Source organism: Bradysia coprophila, unplaced genomic scaffold, assembly GCF_014529535.1.
Source record: "Bradysia coprophila strain Holo2 unplaced genomic scaffold, BU_Bcop_v1 contig_297, whole genome shotgun sequence".
NCBI classification, from domain to species: Eukaryota; Metazoa; Arthropoda; class Insecta; order Diptera; family Sciaridae; genus Bradysia; species Bradysia coprophila.
In genome coordinates this window covers 8,914,259-8,939,011 of record NW_023503555.1, presented here as the reverse complement: position 1 = coordinate 8,939,011, position 24,753 = coordinate 8,914,259, and the positions used below count along the sequence as shown (strand labels likewise).

Sequence of the window (24,753 nt, the reverse complement as noted above, 5' to 3'; positions counted from 1 at the left end):
ATATGATACAGTAAAAAAATTTCAAAAAAATTTAGAATATTGATTGTTTTTCGTGCTTTTTTCAATCTACAAGGTGATGAACCTATTGCAATTTCATTTATTCCAATTAAATTTCAATTTTTTTAAATTTTTAAGTCTAGTATTACTTAAAATGATGAAATTTCATACATAAATTTGGAAAAGTCTGGCAGACTGTAAATTTATTTTTAACAAGAATTATTTGTAAACAAACTGTAAATATAAACTTGATTTGATTAAACGAACAATTAAAAAAAAAAAAAAAAAAAAAAATGATACAGTGATGCTTCTGACTCACTTTTCTCACTTTTTCCAACTATTTAGAAAATCAAAAAAAGTGAGCAACTTTTTGCACCGAAAACCAACTATTTCAATTAAAAACTCACTTTTTTCTTAAAATTTTATTTTTCTCAATCGTTGAACGTAAGGACCAAATTTCTTACGGTGAGCTAGGAGAGACCAAACTTCCCAATTTTAAAAAGCTCGTTCGATACATGGCAAACACGAGACGCGAGGGTAGACATATCTTACCTTGCATTTATCTTTGGTAGAAATAGAAGGACATTCTACAGTTGCCAAAAGTGTGACTAAGGTAGTTCGTAGCCGCGATATGAAAAAAATTTGTCTGAATTTTCTGGTAGCTAGAACATTAGAACAATCAGAAATTAGCTGCACCGTCAATCAGAAGAATTTCTTAAAACAGTTGGAACTCAAAAATATTTTCTCGGCCATTTCAGAATTTCATGCAGGTGAGGTGGGTGTAAAGTTTTCTACAAAAAATCTGTACATTTTAGAAGAGCCGTAGAACAATTGTGCACTAAGAATGATTTTTTTCAACGATAAGAACTTGCAAGAGTTACCTCGACTAATCGACAAAAGTTGCCGCAGGTAGAAAGTAATATTTCCTTCTATTAAAATGTTTTTGTTATACTGGCGTACTTTTCCAGTCGCACTTTTTTCTGAAATTACTCATTTTTCGCCCAAAAATCAACTTAAAAAAAGCGACTTTTCAACTTTTTCACTTTTTTTATCAAAAATTTGAGAAGCATCCCTGAATATGAGGTGATAGATCTGATAGTACCAATGCTGATATACTTGTCGTCTCTGAAAGTTTAAACCGACGAAGCAAAGAATCATAAGTATGAAACGAAAAACTCTGCCATTGTCTGAAATTAAATCTACTAGGTCACAGCAGAGTAAAATAAACCAGGCAGGAGCGGTTCATTTTCGAAACGTCAAATGAGGGACCTAATACACTGGATGAAAATGAACTCAAATGAACACTGACATAAATTGAAAAATTTTGTTCGCAAAAAATGTAGGGCTACTAGATTATTCAGATCCCTAGTCAAACAAGCGCTCCTGCCTGGTTAACTTTACTCTGTCGTGACTAGGTTCTCGTTTCACTGTTTCAGCATATTTAATTGCAGCCTACGATGAAAAAATATATATCGTAAGTACACAGGTGACGACAGATTTAGAACATTAGGATTTATAAAATTCTTCCAATGAAAATTGGTATTTTTGAGAAATGGACCTAGAATTTTCCGGATGAGAAGTATACGACGAGAAGTGATGAGGTGAGAAGTTCTTGGGTTAATCTGTGACTGCTTGAGTGTAGAGTGTTCACTTGCCGAAGCACGTTGCTCAAAACCACACGACTGAGTTTCACAAAGTTGTTTCCGAAGTTATGAAGTACGTAGCAACATCCAATGTATTCTGGTTTACTACCTGCCCAATGCAAAAGTTGATTTCTACATAGAAAAATTAAAAAAAAAACGAACCGAAAATCTTCCACATGCAATGGATCATTTTCGGCATAACTGCACAGACGATTCGTGATACGATTAAATCACAATTTATCTTATAGGAAATTGTTCATTTTCATGTTTGGTCGAATCCAAGCAATATAATTAAGGGACAAATGAAGGACTTGTATCCAAAAGGTCCGGAAAATAAATTGTTTTTCGCCCGAGTTTAGCACGTTAGAAGGAAAGTTAAGGTGTCTGAACAACAGGTTTCGGCGGAGGCTCATAGCCAAAAAACCATGTTTTTCACACTTTTCGTTGAATATCAAGATAAAAAATTAAAATGATCGATTTCCGAGGATTTTCAGTATATCGCGATTCGAAATCAAGTAAAGGCGTACATACTACGTACTACATAGCGAGCATTTGAACTGTTTTTATTACATTTGCAGTGTTTAATCGGTGTAAATGCTCAAAGGATTCGTATAAGCTCGACTAATGCGCACAAGCTGAATTACACTGAATAAACCCTGCATATGTATGTAATAAAGACAAGTCAAATGCTCGTTATTATATGTAGACTGGTTTACGAATCCACAATACACTGCAAATCCTCAAATCCGATCAATTTAATTTGATTTGATTTTAGTTTCTTCGGGAAAAATTTAGAGTTCTAAATTCTAAACAACATTGGCAATTTGCAACGAAGGGTGCGACGCGTATCGGAAATAAATCGAACTCGAACATTCTTATATCCCCGATATGCAAATTTTTTCAACATAGAAAGTGGTCACGATGGGGCTGAACAACTTTATTTTGCGAAGGTCGTGAACATGGGATATTTTTACTGAAAACGGTAGAGGGATATGCTACGAGTAATTATCAAGCGAAATTGAAATCAGTTTGCAGGGATAGCATATAAAATTTCCAAGTATTAACTCTTTCATGGGACACATGGGATACAGAAACAAATCTAATGGATTTTTAAGAATCCAAGTGGTGGTATATGAATGAAAGAAGCTCCTAACATTCATTTGAGACCCAATACACAACCATTTAGTCAAACGAAATTCAATTTGAGAAGATTCGATATCACCTCGAGGTACTTTACATTTGTTCTTCAAAAATTATAATTTTTCGTTCGAAAATATAAGCAAAACATTTACGTCAAGGTTTAATTAGCTCGTCCAACAAATTTGCAGAAAATATAATAAATCTCACGGTTTTTACAATGAACAGGCTATGGAGTCTATTCATCACGAGTTCAAATCGCACTGGAAAAACTATCAGGTGGACCCTGCGCACAAAGAATATTCAAACTGTTTGTTAAAAGCTGTTTTAGATATAAATTCTTTTCATTCTTAAGAAAACTCAAATGATGAGTTGATCTCGGTTTGTTATTTTTTTATTTTAAGAGAAAAATTATGGAAAAAACGTTAAATAAATGTAAATATTGCGGTTTTTTGGTTAAAACTGAAATTCCTGCAAAAAAGGCGAGGAAATTAAAATTTTTGAAGAACAAATATAAAAAGTAAATCGATCGCTTCGAGACGATATCGAATCTTCTCAAATTGAATTTCGTTTGACTAAATGGTTGTGTATTGGGTCTCAAATGAATGTTAGGAGCTTCTTTCATTCATATACCAACACTTGGATTCTTAAAAATCCATTAGATTTGTTTCTGTATCCCATGTGTCCCATGAAAGAGTTAATACTTGGAAATTTTATATGCTATCCCTGCAAACTGATTTCAATTTCGCTTGATAATTACTCGTAGCATATCCCTCTATCGTTTTCAGTAAAAATATCCCATGTTCACGACCTTCGCAAAATAAAGTTGTTCAGCCCCACCGTGTGGTGACATGAATGTATAGTGACCAAAAGTTGAGCCTACTTGTGTCCGATATTCAAATTTTCGACTTAGAAAGTCACCTATATATATATTACGTGCTACGTGCAAATCGCTAATTGCCGATACAAAAATTTTATGGAAAATACAGGGTGGACCGACGCAACTACCAAATCCGAAATTCGTGTGCTTTTCACGAAAATCCACCACGCTGAGCCGTATTGTTCACGTTTCAAGTGTATTACGAATATACTGAATTATGCGAATCCCTAAATTTTGAACACTCTGAACAGCTTTCAAAAATGGATGCCGCGGGTACGCAGCTGTCAACTACTCTAAGAAAATTTCGCTTTGTGGTTTTGTTTTTGCCAACTGAAAGCTGTTCGAAACTCGAAGTGGAACGCTATAAAAAAAATGTTTTAGAAAGTACGACGTGGTCCAATATCCTCTCTAGCAAACAATCTAGGAAAATTAGGGAGGTAAAACTGTACAGTGTATGCTGTCACATACAATTTTACACTTTTAAAAATAAATCAAATGAAGTATAAGCGAAGCGATGTCCTTTTTTTGTTGACAATATTACGTCTCATATTGGTGACAGGCATTTTGCTGTTCGAAAGTGATTGTTGAATAATTTGTGGTTGTAATGTCTTTTTTGGCGCAAAAAAATGAAATAAAGTTTTTGTTTTCTGTGTTATGTCGATATTTCTTTTAAAAAAGCAAGAGGCGACAACTCCATTAGGGGCCGTTTGTTGTGCAGCAGTCAAAGGATGTCAACACTGATCTGAGTCATATGATTTCGCCTGAAGTATTGTCAGATGAACTGACAAGTCGGTTCCCGGAAGAAGAAAAAGAAAATAATTTCTAACTATAAGTCGAGGTTCATTTGCAAGCATAGTATACGAACGAAGTCGCTCGTAGTAAATTAAAATCCAAATTTATTCAGAAGTTATCGAAGTGATTAGAGATAAGGAGAAATCGTTTTTAACTATGATGCGTGTGTGCTAACGTCGTTTCATTTGTTTTTTCTAATTTGCGAGACTAGCTGTAAAGGTAAAACGATTGAAATGTGATGGCGTACCATGTGCGTGAAATTGAAGATTTTTCTTTACTTTAGGCTTACGTCTCTATTGAATTGAAGAAACGGCGACGAATTTGTTCTTAGCTAATAGGTGAACGAATTCAGGTAATTTGTTTGGTCGTCGCATTGAAAATTTCAGTACTAAAGTAGATTTGCATTTAGATTAGCCAAAGAGTACGCACACGCATATACAGCCGTTAAGAAACGTAGTCGTTCTATCAAAGGGAAACTAAACGTAAGATTGATTTGTAATTGATTTCCTGAGGTAGTTTTCTTACAAAATTGTTATTTCTTTTATACAGAAATTTGAAGTTTCTTTACCGTGGAAACTGATCAATAAATTGTTAAGCATCAATTGGATCGTGTTTCAAGTTACTATCAGATTGAACTCCCTTATGATACGCCGTTGAGACGATTCTCAACATTCTTCAAATTTGTTTATTCATTGGCAAAGAAGAAAACTTGGAACTGGAAATCGTTGCATCGGTGCGGTGGTGAAACATAACCTCACAAGTCGGTCAACATTTCATCCGTTGGTACACGTTATAACCCTATTCGTCAACATCTGGTCACTGAACCACGTTACAATGGCTAATAAGAAAGGAGCTATACCTAAGCTACGCACAGAACCAATGTTCCGGCGATCGCCAAAAACTCCACGAACTCCACCAAAAGTTCATCCGGTGGGAAGCACACAATCAGCGTCAAATCAGCTAGAAGTTTCAACCATTGGAAACACTTCCGTATATTTGTGTCAAATTTGTGGTATTACGGATGATGTGCAGAAAATTCAATGCGATGAATGTACATTTTGGTACCACTTTACATGTGCCAATGTATCTAATGACGTCATGCTACAAGAGACCTGGTTATGTCCTTCGTGCAAAGCTAAGACGTTAGATATACCTGCAATCAATGTGGTCAACATTGAAGGTGACAAGCCACCCCAGCAATCAATAATACAGCCACCAACCGTTGCAAGCGGAACATATTCAACCGATGTAACCAACAATTCAGATAAATCGAGCTCAGCCACTTCGTCAACAAGTCAGATAACAACTTTAGCCATCAACACTAATGTTGATCCGCAAAGTACACCTGTAAAATCAATTGAACATCCACCGCTCGTACCAGCTACATCATTCAATTTGAATACCGGCAAAATTCCTCGCAAAGCCAACTCGGTTACCTCAACTATAAGTCGCAGGGCAGCTCTAGCATTACAACGCTTGGAGGAAGAACGAGAATTGCGGGCCAGACGAGATAGCGATTTAATCAATGAATCTCGTAGACTACAAACTGAGAGAGACGATGAATATATCAAGCAAAAATACGTAATCCTGGAGGATGACGTCATGTCGAATTTGAGTTTTGATGATGAAGAATTACACTCACGCAAAATGGAGTCGGTTCACAACTGGGCTGAAAGTATTCCAAATGTTCATATGCTTGAAACAGACGTGAATGAATTGATTGTGGACGTCAGTTCACCGAATCAAATAGCAAGTCAAGATTTGATTACCGACGATATGAAGTTCGACCAAGGTGGAATTGGAGGAATAACTGTCGATAATATGACGGTCGGATATGGAAATGTGACGTCTGCAAAATATCCACTCAATGGCCTACCAGATTGGTTGATAAATCCAAAACCAAAACAAGATCTTGCAATTCATCCGTTGTCTCATCCATTGCAACCAGCGAAGGCTTCAAGTGCAAATCAAGGAAATTATAATTTTCCGTCACCACCAGTGCCAACATTGCAACAAAATTACGGATTTATGCCAATGTTAAACCAGCAAGTGTCCCGAACTGGACAGAACGTTAGTGGCCAGTCTATGGTGAATTCTTCAACAATGATTAGTCACACGCAAACAGTTTCTACACATCAAACAAGTGCCCAGACGTCTGCACCTGGTCAACAACAACAACAATTCTTGGGTGTTTCTCAACCACTGCCACTGAGCTCAAATCAAACAACAATTTTGGGTGCTTCTCAGCCAGTCTCAAATCATCCACAACCAGTTGGTACTAGCCAGCCACAACACTTGGGTACTAGCCAACAACAACACTTTGGTACTGGCCAGCAACAACGCTTTGGTACTGGCCAGCAACAACGCTTTGGTACTAGCCAACAACAACACTTTGGTACTAGCCAGCCGAACCAGTTGAATCCTAGTCAACCGCAAGTATTGGGCACTGCTCAGTCAAACGCTGTAAACGTACATCAGAGCTCTTCTGTCAGTCAACCTGTCTACGGAAATCAACCGAACAGTATGGGTCAACCGTTTGGACAGTCTTGGTTAAACACGTCATCAGTTTACCAATCACCACCCACGATTCGCACTAATTTACTGCCGATCAGTCAACCGCTAAATGTTAATCCGAATGTGAGTGCTGCCAGTGGATTAAATCAGAGTTATGCATACGGTAACATGCTGCCATTTCAAGGCGCTATGACGAATACCATTATGCCGAGCCGACTGACAGCAGAACAAATTGCATCACGACACGTCGTAAAAGATTTGCCTAACTTCAGTGGCAATCCTAGAGATTGGGGATTATTTATTAGTGCGTATGATACTGCTAACGAAACGTGTGGATTCAGCAACAGTGAAAATTTGTACCGACTTCAAAGAAGCATAAAAGGCGACGCTCGCAGGGATGTGGAGAATCTTTTACTGCATAAAGATTCAGTGCCAAAGATAATTGATACGTTACGTTTGCTGTATGGACTGCCTGAACACGTAGTTGAAACGGCAATTCAAGATGTTGAAAAACTTCCTCCGCCGAAAGAAGATGATTTGCGGTCGTTAATCAAATTTGCCATGGCCGTTCAGAACATGAGCGCAACAATTCAACATACTGGGGCATTGGAACACTTACGGAATCCCAACCTAATGAAGTCGATAATCGGAAAGCTTCCCAGTCAACATCAATTAAACTGGGCCTTCTATCAAGCATCAATAGTCAACGCAAATATTAGTCATCTGGGAGACTGGTTATATAGAATTGCTGAAGTTGCCAGCCGAGTTGTTCGCGTTACCAGTAAAACAGCAAAACGAAACGATGCATCTGATAACAACAACAAGAATTCGAATTCAAACAAGTCAAATCCTTTCGTCAACTCACAAGTGGAAACAGAACCGGGCAACAAATCGCAAGTAGAAACAGAACCTGTCAACAAACCGGAAAGCAATGTGTCAAAAAACGATACCAAAAAGAAGTGTCCAGCTTGCAGTAGCAACAAATGCACCAAGTTAGAGAACTGCAAAAAGTTCAAAGATGCAAATCGTGACGAAAGGTGGACAATAGTGAAAAAAGGACAACTGTGTGGGCGATGCTTTGGACTACACAAATATTACCGTTGTCAGTCAAGTCAAAGATGTTCGGTAGACGGGTGTAAGCTTAATCATCATACGCTGTTACACAAAAGTCAACCAACCTCCGAAGCTACGTCGAATGATACAAAATCAAAAGACACAACGGATTCGAACAGGAAAACGTGCAATTCTCAGCGATCCAAATTTAGTCAACGAACCGATAAATTTCGTATCGTTCCGATAATGCTGTACAACAAGAACAAGAAGATACGAGATTATGCCTACCTGGATGAAGGTTCCAATATGACAACGATGGAGGAAAGCCTGGCTGAGGAGTTAGAGTTAACAGGCTCTGCTAACAAGTTATGCGTTGATTGGGCCTTCGGGAAAACTCATTCGGTCGTCGATTCAAGAACGGTTACCGCAAAAATTTCCGGATATTTCGACAATGCTCCTCGTTTCAACATAGCAAATATTCGGACTGTCAAACATTTGCATCTTCCCACCCAATCAATAACGAATAGTTGGTTGGAGCGATATCAACATTTCAAAAATGTTCCAATAACCACCTACGATGATGCCAAGCCAAGAATTCTAATCGGATTGCAGTATTCAAAGCTTATTACGTCAATGGAAACAATTGAAGGAAAAGACAACGAGCCAATCGTTTGTCGTACACGGCTAGGTTGGGTTGTGCAAGGCCCTACTTATGAAACAGACGAAGTAAAAGACCATCCGACGTTCAGTGTCAATATGTGCGTATGTCAATCCAATGATAACGAGCTTCATCAACTGGTCAAGGAATATTTCACCATGGAACATCTTGGCATTAGAATTCCGGAAAATCGTTTGGAATCTCCAGAGTTGCAACGGGCTAGAAATATTTTGGACGCCACTACAGTCAAGAAAGGTGATCGTTACGAGACGGGCTTATTGTGGAAACAAGACGAAATAAATTTACCCGAGAGCTACAATATGGCATTGAAGCGGCTTGAATGCTTGGAAGCAAAAATGGAAAGGGATCCAGCGCTTAAAGAAAATTTACACAACCAAATAAAGCAATTCGTTGAAAAAGGCTACATCCGGAAGCTGTCAACCGATGAAATAAAAAATTGTCAGTATCCGGTCTGGTATTTACCAACCTTTCCGGTTTTTAATCCAAAAAAGCCTGAAAAAGTTCGTCTGGTCTGGGATGGCGCGGCAAAAGTCAAAGGTACATCACTCAATTCCAAGCTGCTTGTTGGTCCGGACGAATTAGTTCCATTGCCAGAACTACTTCGACGTTTCCGAGAACGTAAAATTGCAGTCACAGGAGATATTGCTGAAATGTACCATCAAGTACTAGTGCGTGAAAGTGACCAGCACGTTCAACGATTTTTGTGGCGAGAAAGTCCATTAGCTGAACCTGACATTTATGTAATGATGGTCATGACGTTTGGATCGACCTGCTCGCCAAGCTCAGCTCAACATGTAAAGAACAAAAACGCGAAAGAGTTTCAAGATGACTATCCACGAGCCGTCGAAGCGATTGTCAATAATCACTACGTCGATGACATGATCGATTGCACCGATACAGTCGATGAAGCAGAACAATTGGTCACGAATGTCAAGAAAATTCATGCAGCTGGAGGCTTCAACATTAGAAATTTCACTTCTAATTCAAAGAAGCTGCTGGAAAGAATTGGGGAGAACGCAATTCTTCAAAAGAAAGACCTAAATATCGGCAATGAGCTTGGTAAAGAACGCGTTTTGGGCATGTTTTGGAATACCGATACCGACACCTTTACCTATTCACTCAAGTTCGCCAACATTAATCCGAAAATGATATCTGGAGAATATTGTCCGACAAAACGAGAGGTGCTGCGTGTATTGATGTCAGTTTTCGATCCTCTTGGACTCATAGCCAATGTTTTGGTATTCGGTAAAATTCTGCTGCAAGAAGTTTGGAGGAACAAGATCGAATGGGACGAAAAGCTTCCCTTACCACTTCATAATAAATGGATCAGTTGGATTCGTGCACTGTTGCACGTTGAAAAGTTACACATTCCTCGGTGGTACTCAACCAAGCTAGTGCCTGACGTACAAAATTCCATTCAGTTACATACATTTGTCGACGCCAGTGTTGAAGCCTGTGCTGCTACAACGTATTTACGCATCGAGAACGAACATGGAGTAGACTGCTGTCTGGTGAGTGCAAAGACCAAAGTCGCTCCAACTAAGCAATTAACGGTACCTCGACTGGAGCTGCAAGCAGCTGTAATTGGAACAAGACTGGCTGAAAACGTGAAGAAAAGCCAAACGTTCGCAATCGATAAACACGTTTTTTGGACAGATTCACAAACGGTAATGGCATGGATAAATTCAGAGACACGCCGATACAATCAGTTCGTTTCGTTCCGTATTGGCGAAATTTTGGAGGTCACTGATCCGATTCAATGGCGATGGGTCCCAACGAAACATAATGTCGCTGATGAGGCAACAAAATCAAAAATTTTCTCGCAATTGGATGCCAAATCACGGTGGTTCAAGTCGCCTGAATTTTTGTACGGAAGTGAAAAGAGTTGGCTCAGTCAAACCAAGAAATTTTCCACTGAAGAAGAGTTACGTCCATCGTTCGTTATGGCAATGCGTGTAATTCACCAGGAGCAGCTCATTGATTTGAATCGATTTTCGCAATGGAATCGGTTAGTTCGGACTCAAGCGTTTGTACTTCGATTTATTCACAACGCAAAAAACGTTAAGCAAGATCGATGGGTTGGAATACTATCACAGGAAGAGCTGATTCGAGCAGAAAATAAATTGTATCAACGAGCTCAGCGAGATACCTTCTTGGATGAAATTTTAGTGTTGAAACACAACGAAACAGCAAGTACGCAAAAGGATGAAAAAGAATTCGAAAGGTCAAGCGAATTAAGAAATCTTTCACCGTATTTGGACGAACATGACATTCTGAGAATGAAAGGACGGATTGATGCTGCAACGTCGATTGCGTACGACACTAAACGTCCAATCATCCTTCCTCGTCGTCATCGTGTGACAACCCTTTTGGTGGACTCGTACCATAGACGGTACAAACACATAAATCATCAAACAGCGTTAAACGAGATTCGTCAAAAATATGTCATCCCCGCATTACGTGTAGTAATGAAAGGAATTCGTACGTCGTGTCAACAATGTAAAAACGCTTCATCTAAACCACGGATTCCGGAAATGGCTGCTCTACCATCAGCCAGACTTGCCACACATACGCGACCATTTACATTCACAGGCGTCGACTATTTTGGACCATATCCCGTCAAGGTCAACCGCAGTGTTGTTCAGAAATATGGCGTACTGTTTACATGTTTAACTACAAGAGCAATTCACCTCGAAGTAGCAGACTCACTCAATACCAATAGTTGCATTAACGCCGTCATACGATTTTCTGCTCAAAAAGGAACTGCAAGAGAGTTCTTCAGCGATAATGGGACAAATTTTCACGGAACGGATAATGAATTGAAAAAGGAATTCGACAAATTGGATAAAGACAAGATTCAGCAGCGCTTCACATCACCGGAGCAAAAGTGGCATTTTATTCCACCTACAGCGAGCCATATGGGTGGAACATGGGAACGCTTAATTCAAACAGTAAAAAATTGTCTTAAGCAAATGTTAACCACCAAGACTCCAAATCATGAAATGCTGGTAACATTGATGGCAGAAGTGGAAAATATCGTCAACTCAAGACCATTAACGTATATTTCACTGGATTCGGATAGCGACGAAGCGTTAACACCCAACCACTTTCTGTTTGGTTCATCAAATGCCATGAAGCCAATTGGAGAAACTACACCGCGAGATCTCAACCGAAATGATTGGCGTGCGTTACAAGAGATGACGAAACATTTTTGGCATAGATTCGTACTGGAGTACATGCCCGACTTGACGAAACGAACGAAATGGTTTAAGAAAGTGGATCCGATCAAAGTCGGCGATGTGGTGCTGAATATCGATGAGCGAAATCCGAGAAATACGTGGCCAAAGGGAATTGTCGACGAAGTCATCATCGCAAAAGATGGTCTCATCAGACAAGTTGTGGTCCGGTTCGAGAAAAACATTTTACGAAGACCCGTGTCCAAATTAGCCATCCTAGATGTTACGCCGCCCAACGAAGAACAGGAGGTTAAGGTGAATCAGATGGAGTCACTTAACGGGGGGAAGAATGTTGTGCAGCAGTCAAAGGATGTCAACACTGATCTGAGTCATATGATTTCGCCTGAAGTATTGTCAGATGAACTGACAAGTCGGTTCCCGGAAGAAGAAAAAGAAAATAATTTCTAACTATAAGTCGAGGTTCATTTGCAAGCATAGTATACGAACGAAGTCGCTCGTAGTAAATTAAAATCCAAATTTATTCAGAAGTTATCGAAGTGATTAGAGATAAGGAGAAATCGTTTTTAACTATGATGCGTGTGTGCTAACGTCGTTTCATTTGTTTTTTCTAATTTGCGAGACTAGCTGTAAAGGTAAAACGATTGAAATGTGATGGCGTACCATGTGCGTGAAATTGAAGATTTTTCTTTACTTTAGGCTTACGTCTCTATTGAATTGAAGAAACGGCGACGAATTTGTTCTTAGCTAATAGGTGAACGAATTCAGGTAATTTGTTTGGTCGTCGCATTGAAAATTTCAGTACTAAAGTAGATTTGCATTTAGATTAGCCAAAGAGTACGCACACGCATATACAGCCGTTAAGAAACGTAGTCGTTCTATCAAAGGGAAACTAAACGTAAGATTGATTTGTAATTGATTTCCTGAGGTAGTTTTCTTACAAAATTGTTATTTCTTTTATACAGAAATTTGAAGTTTCTTTACCGTGGAAACTGATCAATAAATTGTTAAGCATCAATTGGATCGTGTTTCAAGTTACTATCAGATTGAACTCCCTTATGATACGCCGTTGAGACGATTCTCAACACGTTCATAAATTACGTAACGCAAAAATTGACATTTTCAAGACCCCCTCCCCCCTCCTGTAACGCAATATTCATAAAACCATCTGCAGTCCATTCGAAATTGTTTTATTTAACTGAAATTATTCCTTTGGTTCACCATTTTTTTTTATTACGTTCCACACGGATTTCCTTCAATTTTTTGTATGTACACAATTAAACCTATTCACATTTACATAGACTGTGTAAAATAAATTAAACAAAAAAAAAATTTGTGTAACTAAAATCAATTTACATTTTTTTTAAACAAAGAAATTAGCAAAAAAAATATTTAAAAATTCGTTAATTCGTTATAAAGAAATAAAAACCGATCGTCATCGCTTCGATCGGACGCGAAACGACATCACATAAAATGCTATAAATCTAAATATAAAAAATATTACTACTAAAGCTATCACTGCAGTCATAAAATCACCATTGTGCATATCAACAGTTTTAATGAATTTCTTTGGCAGCACAAATTGGCAAAACAATTTCGAACATTCCATTCGTTCGCGTTCATAACCGAATATTGCCAATGTTCCGCCTTCCAACGCATACTTCAAAAACGAAGCATGAAACAGCCATTGCATTGCCGGATGAGCATCGTTGAGTTGAACAAAAAAGCCAGAAAATATCAAGAATGGACAAATGAAAAATGGTCCGAATATGGCGCCGTTCTTCAAAAAATAAAACGAAAAACAAATCGAATCATCAAAGCCCAAATTTTGCGACAATCGTATGTGTTACGTACACACACTTCACTTACCTTAACACTAAATAAAGCACCAACGGCCAAACCAATACTTTGTGCTACCAGCGCAACCATCAGACAAATAACGAAAAATAATCCAAATCGAAACCATTCCAACGGTTGCGATGTCATAAGGTAGGTGATTATTATGTAAATCAAAATGCAGCCAACCTGAATGGGTGCATCGGCAAGAGTCATTGCGACGTAGTATGCTTTCAGTGAATACCAACGGTTGAAGTGTTCTCTCGTTACTATAGGCAGTTCGAGTGGAACTGGGATGGGAGGAGAGTTTTATATAAAAAAATGCAAATCGAGCGCTTTTCAATGAAGTTCCAAACAATGCCATGAAAATCGTGTTGTTGATATATTTTCTGGGTCAAGAGCATTTTCCGCTTTTGCTGGCATGGATGGTTTATATTTTATACAGAATTTTGCAGAGTTACAGGCTATATAGACTGCACTGCTCGTGCAATTTATGAGCTGAAATTTGTGTATCGGGAAAGTGATGGGAATTTATCCAAACCCAGGGGTGGTGATTTAAAGATGCTTTAGACGCATCGAAACGGATTAATTCGATTGGAATTATTCAAATCAGAGAATGATGGAAGCCGATTAGTTGAAGTTCGCCGAAAATCGAAAATTTTCAGAAGGAGTGTGAACCTTTTGCAGACAATAGCTGCAGCTGTTAACAACGCCAATGACAAAAGGAAACGAAAAAGTCTGACTATGATCGCCTTATGTAGTAAAATGAATGCTGAAACAAGTGAAGTAATAGATTTTCCATCAATTTCTTAAAATATTTGGATCGCAAGCTGTAAAACATTTGAGACGAATGATATACTTGCTAGATGCGAAAGGTTATTTTGTAGAAGTGTGTGAGGAGTTTATGCATATCATGATGCATCATTCGGTAAGCTAACGACATCACAAATTCGGATGTGTACTAACCTAAACCTCTTGTCTAACATTTTTAACACCTTGCACACGTCATCCGTATTGTTACTTTATTAAAGTCTGTTACTTCATTTGTTAAAAACATTGCCCAATGTTTGATACCAAATCTTTTACTTCATTTATTGAACCATACAGTTGGCTATATAAACGAACACTAGTCAAATTTCATTGCTAAGTTTTGTGGTCATTGTTTGATAGCAGATGACTAACTAGCCCACATTTCCCAAGTCTGTTTTTGGCTTCTGTAATTTTAATTTTTCCTTTTTATATAACAAGCCATGTGCAGGGGCATTGGAGGATAAAGTTCTATTCGAATCGCCGTGACTTTTGACCTTTTTGACTGAAAATATTCAGATAAAACCTGGGCGAAATTAGTCGAATATGGGGTTTTTCTGGATTTCTTATCGAAATTATATTATTTTGACTACGAACAAGAAATCAGCTGTAAATTAATTTTTCGGATTATTTCTCAGTTACCTCAAAATCATTGAGATTTCATTAACAAAACAGTCTTGAAAGTTCTCGAAAGAAGTTTAGTTGTAAGACTTTATTGCTGAGCAACTTTGACTGCAAACAGAACAAAATTTTGTACTAGAAAAGTGCCATTGGGGCTCGGGAACGGTTATTCGAGTATGGATACAGCGATAAGTGAAGAGTGAACACCAATTTTCACGAATTTCCATTCAACATCAAGGCTGTAAGAATCTGTAGGTCGAATATGTAGAATCGTTTACAAACAAAATTGTGCTATTTCCTTATTTTTTCGAGTGTTGTACGGCCGAGTAGGAAATAATGTTCTCGAACACTTCTCAAGCTTCAAAAATTACACCATTTTCGCAGTATCTGCGGATCAACTTTATCAATTTTTCTTCGGTTTCCAGTTAAAGTTGCACAGCAGTAAAGTCTTCCAATCAGACTTATTTCGAGATCTTTCAAGTCTGTTCTGTTAATGAAACCTGGTAGTTTTCACCCAGAACATAGAAAAATTCAATGAATAGAAGCTAACTGGGAAAAAGTCGAAAAAGGAACTTTATCACAGAGAATTTTCACAGGAAATACGATTGAAGGGCATATAAAATTACTGGCGATAGTGTGTCTCGGTCTCGAACTTTTTAACATCAACCTATGAAATTAATCCGTTCGGCAGTGCGGAGAATGTGATGGTAAGCTGAATATTCAGGTTAGATTTTTGCATACGAAAGGAAAATGGAAAATTGTTTTACTAAGAAACTTTGTAAGCCGCTTTAATGTTGTGATGGAAATCAGGACATTCGACGATGTTAGACCTCGTTCCAACACTACAAATATTTGAGAAAATTACTAGTAAATAACGACGTCAATGATTGCTATGGAATATTTCTTCTTTTACAAGCAGCAAACGTTATGCCAAATGTTCATTGATTGATGCATAAACCTACTAGTTCATTTGACTTGACATTACGTTAAGAAACAGATGATCAAATCTCACTGGTTTACTAGGGATCAATTTGAAGCTTTTAAATGTACACAAATTGTGGCATAGTGCGTTGGATACGCATCCATTAGTCCCAATGAAGTCTGTGGTTCCGCGGCAGCTGCCTCACAAAACAAGTAATGGGAATGGACCAGTTGTTGGTGTAGCAGGTGTCTACGATGCAGTAAGTTCAAATAACCAATCCCAGAACATAGTAAAATTCAATGATCTTGCGCTAACTGGGAAAAAGTGGAAAAAAGTAACTTTACAACTTGTCCCATACGAAAGTTGACCATTACAAAACAATTAGCCCCCTGGGAAATGATCTATTACTTGCGGATTATTTTCGTTTTATTTTTTTACATTTTCCTACGTTGAAATCAACTTTTGCATTTAGGAGGTAGTCAACCAGAATACTTGACATGTTCCTGAGCACTTCATTAGTTCGGAAACAATTTTGTGGCACCCGCAAACTGACCCGTGAGTTTTCGACCAACTTAGGCTGGCAACTGCTTTTCGACAAGTGTAGTTGTTATCCGAGTCAAAGGCTCTGCACTTGTCGAAAAGAGAGTTACCAAAGCTTCTTGCTCGAAAAAACACTTATGTGTTCATCTTTATCACAAAATTGTTACCTCATGTAATGAACTACTTTCGCAACATCCAATGTAAGTACTATTTCAGCAGATTTCATGTTTTTTCGTAGCCAAAATATTTATTTCGTCGTGAAAATAAAGCCGAAACCAGATAGACGTTTTGGCTTATGGGTTTCCATTAACGTACCACTGAGTGCACCAAGTTTGGAATTAATCAAAAATCATACGAAAATTGGCTGTTCCTCATCTTTTGCATTTGTACTGAACGATCTGTACAATTTGTAACACCAGAGGTAAATTTCAAATAATCGGCTTCCTGTTCCATATAACTTACATCAAAGACTTAACAGAACAGTTCAAACATTCCAATCAAATTAAATGCAATGATGCTGTGATGAACTATACGTGTGTGTTGTATACGCGTGGCAGAGAAAGAAGGTGAACCCAATGAAATCGTTGAATAGAAAATAAACATAAAATTTGCTGAGAGGGTAATAAGAGGGATAAATATGCAAATTTACGGCCAGGGTTAAGCAAAACATTTACTGTTCAAACTTTATCTGCAATCGTGATTCCTTATTCAATATCCCGAGTGGAGGAAAAAGGGGTCGTTTCGTTTCCTTTTCGCTACGAGCGGAGCAAATGCTAAATGGTTTGTAAATCATTTGTTGCTCGTGGAAGAGGTTTTTCGACAGATTTCAAAATGCAACAACAACACGAAATGAAAATTTCGAGAATCGTATTAAAATAGCGAAATTAAAATTGTACTCACAAGCTAATGTAACGGAACTGAATGCTGTGCGTGCAACAAAAGAAAAATTTCAATTAAACGAAAATTCGTTGAACACGAAATCAACTCTCAACTTACCCGTGAACATCAAGAACATAATCGAGAAGAAGATGTAGCGAAAAATGTTGAACACATTTGACGCGTCCTCGCCGATCCCAAAGTACAATGTGCCAATCAGTATGGCAATCATAACATGGATAAATAACCTCATAGCCGTCAGCGATCGGTCACGCCACAAAACCAATGTTGTGCGTAACAGTAGCAGAGACAATTGCCGGCAAAATGAGGTGGCATAGGTTTCGCTTCGCGAGCAATATTTGTCCGGGCTGAGTTGTAATGGAATCTTTTTCGGTTTTTTCATTGGATCGGCCGGACATTCGCTTAGCGGTGATAGTGGCTGGTAATAGTGACCGTTACTCGGTAGATGTGGTGCTCTCACTGGTGTAATCAAACCCGATGCTGTCATTTTTTCTACAAAAATCGGGGAAAGTGAAAAATTGTGGTCCACTTGTGATCAGGTCGAGTAGTTACCTGCTTCCATCATTGCTATATTTTGTACTGTGTCTCGATGATTCTTTCGATACAATATTTGACTACCGTTCATCGTCTCCGCAACTAGTCTATTGTTTTGATAGCCATAGTCATGTGTTGAAATTTCTAAGACTGAAAGGTCATTACGACCGTACGATTAATTCAAATCAACTCAACAACACAATGTGCAAAAATACGTACGATAATCAGTGGGACTGTACGATGGCGGACAAACTAAATTCAATTTCGCTAAAAACGGAACCAACTGCACGGTGGCACCGGTATAAATGCATTGACCATCGGCCAGTGCAAACAGATGATCGAACATATCGAAGACGATTTTCGATGGCTGATGTATTGTGCTGATTATTGTCCGACCTTCGGCGGCTAATTTCTTTAACAGCATCACCACTTGTGTCGATGTTGAACTATCCAAACCACTGTGAATTCATTGGGGAAAACTTCATCATCCAATAATCATCAATCAACCCGTGACAGGATGGTAATGTAATGTGAAACGGCACAGAGAATTTTCAAAGGAAATACGATTGAAGGGCATAGAAGATTAACGGCGATAGTGTGTCTCGGTCTTGAACTTGTTAACATCAACCTATGAAATTAATCCGGAGAATGTGATGGAAAGGTGAATAGCCGGGTTGGGTTTTTGCATACGAAAAGAAAATGGAGAATTGGCTGGGGAAAATGTTTTACGAAGCAAATTTGTTAACATATTTAATGTTGCGATGGAAATCAGGACATTCGACGACGTTACAACTGGTTACAACACGACAAATATGTGAGAAAATTACCAGTGAATCACGACATCAATCATTGCTATGGAATATTTCATGTTTTACAAACGTTTCGCCAAATGTTCATTGATTGATGCATAATCTATTACTTCATTAGACTTAACATTTAGTTAAGCGACCAATAGTCAAATCTCCCTGGTGCAATAGAGTACAATTTGAAGCTTTTGAATGTATACAAATTGTGACATAGTATGTTGGATGCGCATCGCTTAGTCCCAATGAAGTCTGTGGTTCCGCGGCAGCTGTCTCACAAAAAAAGTAATGGGAATGCAACAATTGTTGGTGTAGCGGGTATCCAGAGTGCCATGAATTCAAATAACCAATCCATAGGTCTCTATTATCTATCGTTAGTACAATATCGAAGGTAGACGTGCATGTGGATTTTTTGTCTTCCTTCGATGTTGCACTGGCTATATGTAGTACTGCCCTTTGGAACTCACTGCACCAATGACTGTCACGTTCCCATTACATTAAAAAAAAGAGGGAAAGCCAGTCCGGCACTAGTTGTCGTCGTCGTAGCAATTACTCTTCATAGACCAATAGCCTGAGTATATCAGACCTTACTCTTTAAATAACTTTCCGAAATAGGCCGAAACCCACACGGGCTTCTGTTGAATTTCCAACGAGAGGCCGAGATGTCTTGTTATAAGGAACAGGACCTAGGCAATTGTTTTGGATGATTTGAGTAAGACAGAACTGAAGCTCGTAAGCTTTACAATTACAATTACAATTTCAAAAAAGGGTTAACCGTGCTCGAAAAAAAAACCCTGACCCGACCTGAGTCTGATTAGACTTCTTGGGATTTCTCTTGAAATGTTTCGTAAAAAAGTACTTACCTAGTTGGTTCATCAAAGAACATCACAGGCGGATTATCGAATATCTCCAATGCAATTGCTAAGCGTTTCTTCTGTCCACCAGATAGCTTTCCCGTTCTGGTTCTTCGACTTTCATATAAACCGATTGCTTCTAAAATTTGTCTTATCTGTTCGCAATCAGCAAAAGAACAAAAAACAAATCTGAATCAATCACTCCCGATTCCACAATTCAGATCGAACATACTTACTCTAAGCTTCTTTTCCGCTTGTGTCATTTCACTGCCAATTTTCAGATTCGCCGAGAAATGCATCGCCTCCATAACGGTAATGAAGGAATGAAGATTATGATCTTGCATGATGTAAGCAGTTTGCCGACGAAACCGTTTCAAATTGCGTTCTTGTCCGTTTATTGTGATTTGTCCGTTGACGTTGTGTGTGCTGAAACATATATTGAAATATATTGTGCTGGGCTACGTTCATTTTAATTGAATCCGAACGCAGAGAGAGAGCAGGTTTTAAATTAGAAGGAAAATGGAACTGATGGACGTGACTCGAATGCTTATCGCACGGTATTTCACTTCATGCCACAATATTCTAAACCTTTTATTTGAAGGACAAATGACTGCCACGTCTCGAGGGGGGTGCATCATCGAAAATGGCAAATGTTCCCAGATTTTAATTCGAAATTTGACGATTGAAAAAAAAAAACTTTTTGTCACATGAATTGATGCACGAATTCCATGCAAGCATCGAAATCAATAAAATCTGAAACGGGTGTAGCCCCTCGACACCTTATTCCACCATCTGTGTGTATAATGCCATACCATCGTGCACACATTTTTAAGTTTACAACAGAAAAAAAACCCATTCAAGCAAATGACAGAATATTGTACGTGGATCCATCAACCGGCAGTCAGAGATAGAAATCAAAAGCTTTTGTTTCAATCAACCCCATGCAGAAAAATGCGGTCACGATGGTGTGCGTAGTTTTAAGCGAAAAATAAAGGCGATGCTTCAGCTTACGGAACATAATTGGTTTTTCGTTCGTTTTTATTTCCATTGTCAAGCTCAGCGTTTTCAATTCAACGTAACACAACAACAGAAAGTTTTGGTTTTTATTATACCACGAATAGCTACACTTAATCCCGAGACTATGTATGAAAGGCATCATCAACATCACCTCTTCTCTCGGTTGGATGTTCATATATGAAAGTGCTAGGTGTATGTTGGGTACAGCATCCACTTCATTCGTGAATGGTATACACACATATCAAGCACAGAAAAGAACATAAAATTTCTTGGCAAGTTTGTTTACGTTACTTGAAGCTGTACGGGAAGATGGTGCATTATTATGGTGGATAGATTTTCAATTGAAAAACGTTTTGTTTTCTATGGAAGATAGAGGAGAATGTAAAAAATGCAATGAATGTAGTCATGGAAATAAATTCCGGATAAGTATGTAGCTCAAAGTCTGATTGAAAAACATTACACCCACTGACTGACTGAATATGGTTCGATATGAAGAAGAGATTAGATGCATTTTTCGATGTTGTTGTGCACTTTTAAATGCTTTTAAAATTCCACTTCTCATATACCATTCATACAATGGGAAACAACGAACTCAGCTCTAGTAGGAGGCTAGTCATACTTTTCTGCATGTACATATCTAACGAATCATACACGAAATGAAAGTAAATTGTGTTTTCATCATCAAACATCAATTGATGGACTGATTTGAAGGCTGAAGGTAACAAAACGTGAACAAATGATACGTTGGGCCACCCACTTTATGTGAAAAGTTTCCGTGAGCTTCCACTGAGTCACACATTTTGTCGCTGGTTAACTCTTCTGTAGACACAAAGTGTCTACGGTCTGCACATATATTGATTTATTATCCATCTAAGTAATCAACAAGTCCGGTTAAATAGAGTCCACGGGCTTTATCGGGTATCCGCGGATGGAGACTGGTGTAATATTGTTAAATATTGAAAGGCGCATTTGTTCATTTTGTTCTGTGAACTTTGTCTGTAAGCGTTAGAAATGCTCTAGTGTTCATGTCAGCCGTCACACATGAAGGTAGTAGAGGCTCTAAATACTATAGAGCCAAATGAAGAATGTAATTGAAAAATAAAATATTAGTTGGAAGATCTCGTATTCCTGACAAGTTGAAAATTTGGGATTTTGGCCTGTCAATCACGTCTTCCAACAAATATTTTATTTTCAGTTACATTAGGTTTCAACCAGGGCCTATATTTCCTACTTTCCCAAATTTTCATGGACTTTCCTCAGTTTTGTCAAAAAAATATTTTTTGAAAAGTTTGGAAAAATTAAGGAAAATTCTGGAAAATGTTTTCCTGAAAATAGTCTCTGGTTCAACCACAGACATTTTGACATCATTTGGATTCAGCCTGATGATATAGACGATGTGTTTAGCGAGACAAATGCTAGATTGACCAGCATCTTTTCTGTGGAAGGCTTTGTCAAACTTCCGTTGAGTTACACATCATTTTCTGGCCCTTTTTTTATACTTCTATAGACACGAAGCGTCTATATTATGTTAATCTGTTATCAAAGCCATCAAGAAGTTCGGTTAAAAATCAGATGGGATAAGTGTTCATCACTTTTTACAACAAATCACGTGCCATAAGACCAACACACAAGAAATACCTTCGAGTACAACGAGTACACATTGGGAACGATTGCAGCAAAACGAACCAAAATTTAAATTTTATGAACAAAAGTCAGAACAGAAATGTTGTAATTTCAGCGGGCGATTTTTTTTTTAATTTTCCCATTCGCAGACAGACGCTTTTCGTTTTGTTTCGTATTTTTCATTTCTATATTTTATGACTTACGTGTATCCGGCTAAAATATCCATTAATGTGCTTTTTCCTGCACCGCTTGGTCCCATTATGGCGGTGAGTTCACCGGATTTGAATTCCCCATTTAAACCATTTAAAATTGTTTTATTTTCTGCAAATATGAACGAGAAAAACAACAATTAAAGTCAAATTTAATAAAAACAAAATTCAGTTTGTAATACGGAAATTCTGACTGGGTGCAGAGGTGTTTATTTTATGATGTGGCGGCTATGATACAGCAGTTTAATTTTTAAATATATAGTGCCCGATATATGACTGAGGGTATGCCAGCATCGGAATTTATTATTATGCAAAGCGGAAATTTCAATTGATTCGATTATGCGATTCAGATTTATTTCGGGCTCTTGGGACCTATACAGGAATTGTTTAAATATATTTCGTTTGAAGTGATGGGAATTGTAGAAAAGTAGGTGAAAATTGAAAAGGGAGTAACACTCGATCTTTAAAGTTTTGTCGAGAAAGAAAAACTTTGAAAATAGGTCCTGGTTGGTACGTGACCATTACGAGTTACAAATCTCTTTTCATAACGTACATGAGACGAGACTCTCATAATTAAAGTAAACTTCACAAACTTTAAACCTTCCAAATGATCTTTTCTGCATCGTATACACCGATTTACTTCCTGATTTTATTATAAATTTCCTTTAAAAATGGTTCTATCGCAGCAAATCTGTAACTGAAATCCGAATTTATCTGCTAACGATTCAGAATGTCACATTATACAAGCTGCTTTTGCATTCACGGAGAAAAACTTTGTTATCAATATTAAAGGCCAATTACCCGAGTCGTCTTTCAAATGGGGAAATTGTCTTGACGGGTTGCAACTCAATTTGTAACATAATTTCTTCGCGTAAAGTCGAAGAAAAGTGAATACCGACATGCAGTGCATGTCATGCACTAACAAAAAATAGTTGATAATCTCACATGATCTGACTTTTTTTGCCTGGGAATCTACAAAAGGTGCCACAGCTGTAACGTCCAATACAGGAAATACAGCTGTGGCAGATAATGTAGTTTACCTGGGGACAAAGTTATATTCCTTCTTTGTCGAAGTATTTTCTGATTGGGTAGTTGGTCATTTTTGTCAGTTTTTTATCATACAGTCGACGTCAGTGAAATTTAGACTTGAATTTATTTCAGACAATTGAAATAGTTGCATGCACGCGTGTGGTAGCGGTAAGACCGCATAAAGAACTAGAAACAGTTCTGGTGTGTATTAGTGTACCATCTACAAAACTTCTGAAGCAAATTCATGTCTAAATTCCACTGACGTCTACTGTAGTTTCTAATCGTAGTCGTAGAAGTCTTCGGAGGTTTATCGATTAAAACAGTCTCAAATTTGGTTCATAAATGGAGGGAAATTAGTCTTTAACCTGTCACATCTGTTATCGATAACAACGACAAAAATAATGACAAACTCTGGGTAATATTGTCCCTTATATAGTAAAATGCATGTTTAAAAAATTGAAGTACAAGATTTGCAATCAACCAATTAAAAATACTTTGATCGATGAAAGTAATAGACCCGATAATCATACTGGTCATATCCTTGCCGTCTGTAACAGGTTAAATCTATCACTTCTTTTGTTTGTCTTCAAATCACCTGGAGTTTGTTACAAAATCTTTTACTTCATTGGTTCTGCTGTAGATTTCGCCATATAATCTGACACTAACCAAAGCTTATCATTCGTTGTTGACGTCGTTGCCAAAAACAGATGTTTAGGTCGAGATGCTCCATTTGATTTTTGCAAAAGTATGTATATTGAACTGGTACAAATGATGGAAATGGTACTTCTTGTGTGTACCGATCCGAGGCGAGGCCAAGGTCGGTAAAAACACATGAAGCGACTCGCTTCAAGCGAGGTGTTTTACTAAAAAAAAACTTGTAAAGTTTCGCCTCCGGGAAGTAGAGGTAACTTTACCCTACGTTTTTGAGTAAATTTCACAAGTTTTTTGTTTCATTCAAGATCAATGAAACAGAGTTTCCTAAACTAACACAATCAACGAGAAAACCAAAGCATTTATTTCCGTCGCAAATCGTCGCAGGACTCTGGTGTTCGCACTTCTACAGAGCCTATTTTAATGCCTTTGTCTTGCTTATTACAGCTGCGGTTGACATTCGACAACAAATTTGGCTTATTATTACGAAAACTATTCCATCGAATTTATTGATAGATTTT

General features: G+C 37.9%; 2 protein-coding genes across 6 annotated transcripts in view; one reads left to right on the top strand and one right to left on the bottom strand.

Moving 5' to 3' along the window:
• The first annotated feature begins 6,917 nt into the window (after nucleotides 1-6,917).
• Nucleotides 6,918-12,977, top strand: LOC119079015. The gene is made up of 2 exons (XM_037186786.1): nucleotides 6,918-12,787; nucleotides 12,855-12,977. The coding sequence occupies exon 1, from the start codon at nucleotides 6,973-6,975 to the stop codon at nucleotides 12,337-12,339; it is 5,367 nt and encodes a 1,788-aa protein (XP_037042681.1). The 5' UTR covers nucleotides 6,918-6,972; the 3' UTR covers nucleotides 12,340-12,787; nucleotides 12,855-12,977.
• An 83-nt stretch (nucleotides 12,978-13,060) lies between these two features.
• The window catches only part of LOC119079033 (ATP-binding cassette sub-family G member 4-like), a 39,853-nt gene continuing 28,160 nt past the window's right edge, over nucleotides 13,061-24,753 (bottom strand). For all 5 annotated transcript variants that reach the window (XM_037186821.1, XM_037186817.1, XM_037186819.1 and 2 more), the window contains exons 3-11: nucleotides 22,547-22,664; nucleotides 19,940-20,129; nucleotides 19,713-19,858; nucleotides 18,266-18,504; nucleotides 18,065-18,196; nucleotides 17,612-18,004; nucleotides 17,516-17,539; nucleotides 13,759-14,015; nucleotides 13,061-13,669 (exon numbers count right to left, since the gene is read on the bottom strand). In XM_037186821.1, coding sequence (XP_037042716.1) covers nucleotides 13,325-13,669; nucleotides 13,759-14,015; nucleotides 17,516-17,539; nucleotides 17,612-18,004; nucleotides 18,065-18,196; nucleotides 18,266-18,504; nucleotides 19,713-19,858; nucleotides 19,940-20,129; nucleotides 22,547-22,664 — 1,844 coding nt within the window. In that variant the 3' untranslated portion in view covers nucleotides 13,061-13,324. The remainder of the gene's footprint in view (nucleotides 13,670-13,758; nucleotides 14,016-17,515; nucleotides 17,540-17,611; nucleotides 18,005-18,064; nucleotides 18,197-18,265; nucleotides 18,505-19,712; nucleotides 19,859-19,939; nucleotides 20,130-22,546; nucleotides 22,665-24,753) is intronic.

What these genes read in the sequence shown, in the direction of transcription:
- LOC119079015 (XM_037186786.1), top strand. Translation starts at nt 6,973, where the DNA reads ATGGGTCAACCGTTTGGACAGTCTTGGTTAAACACGTCATCAGTTTAC.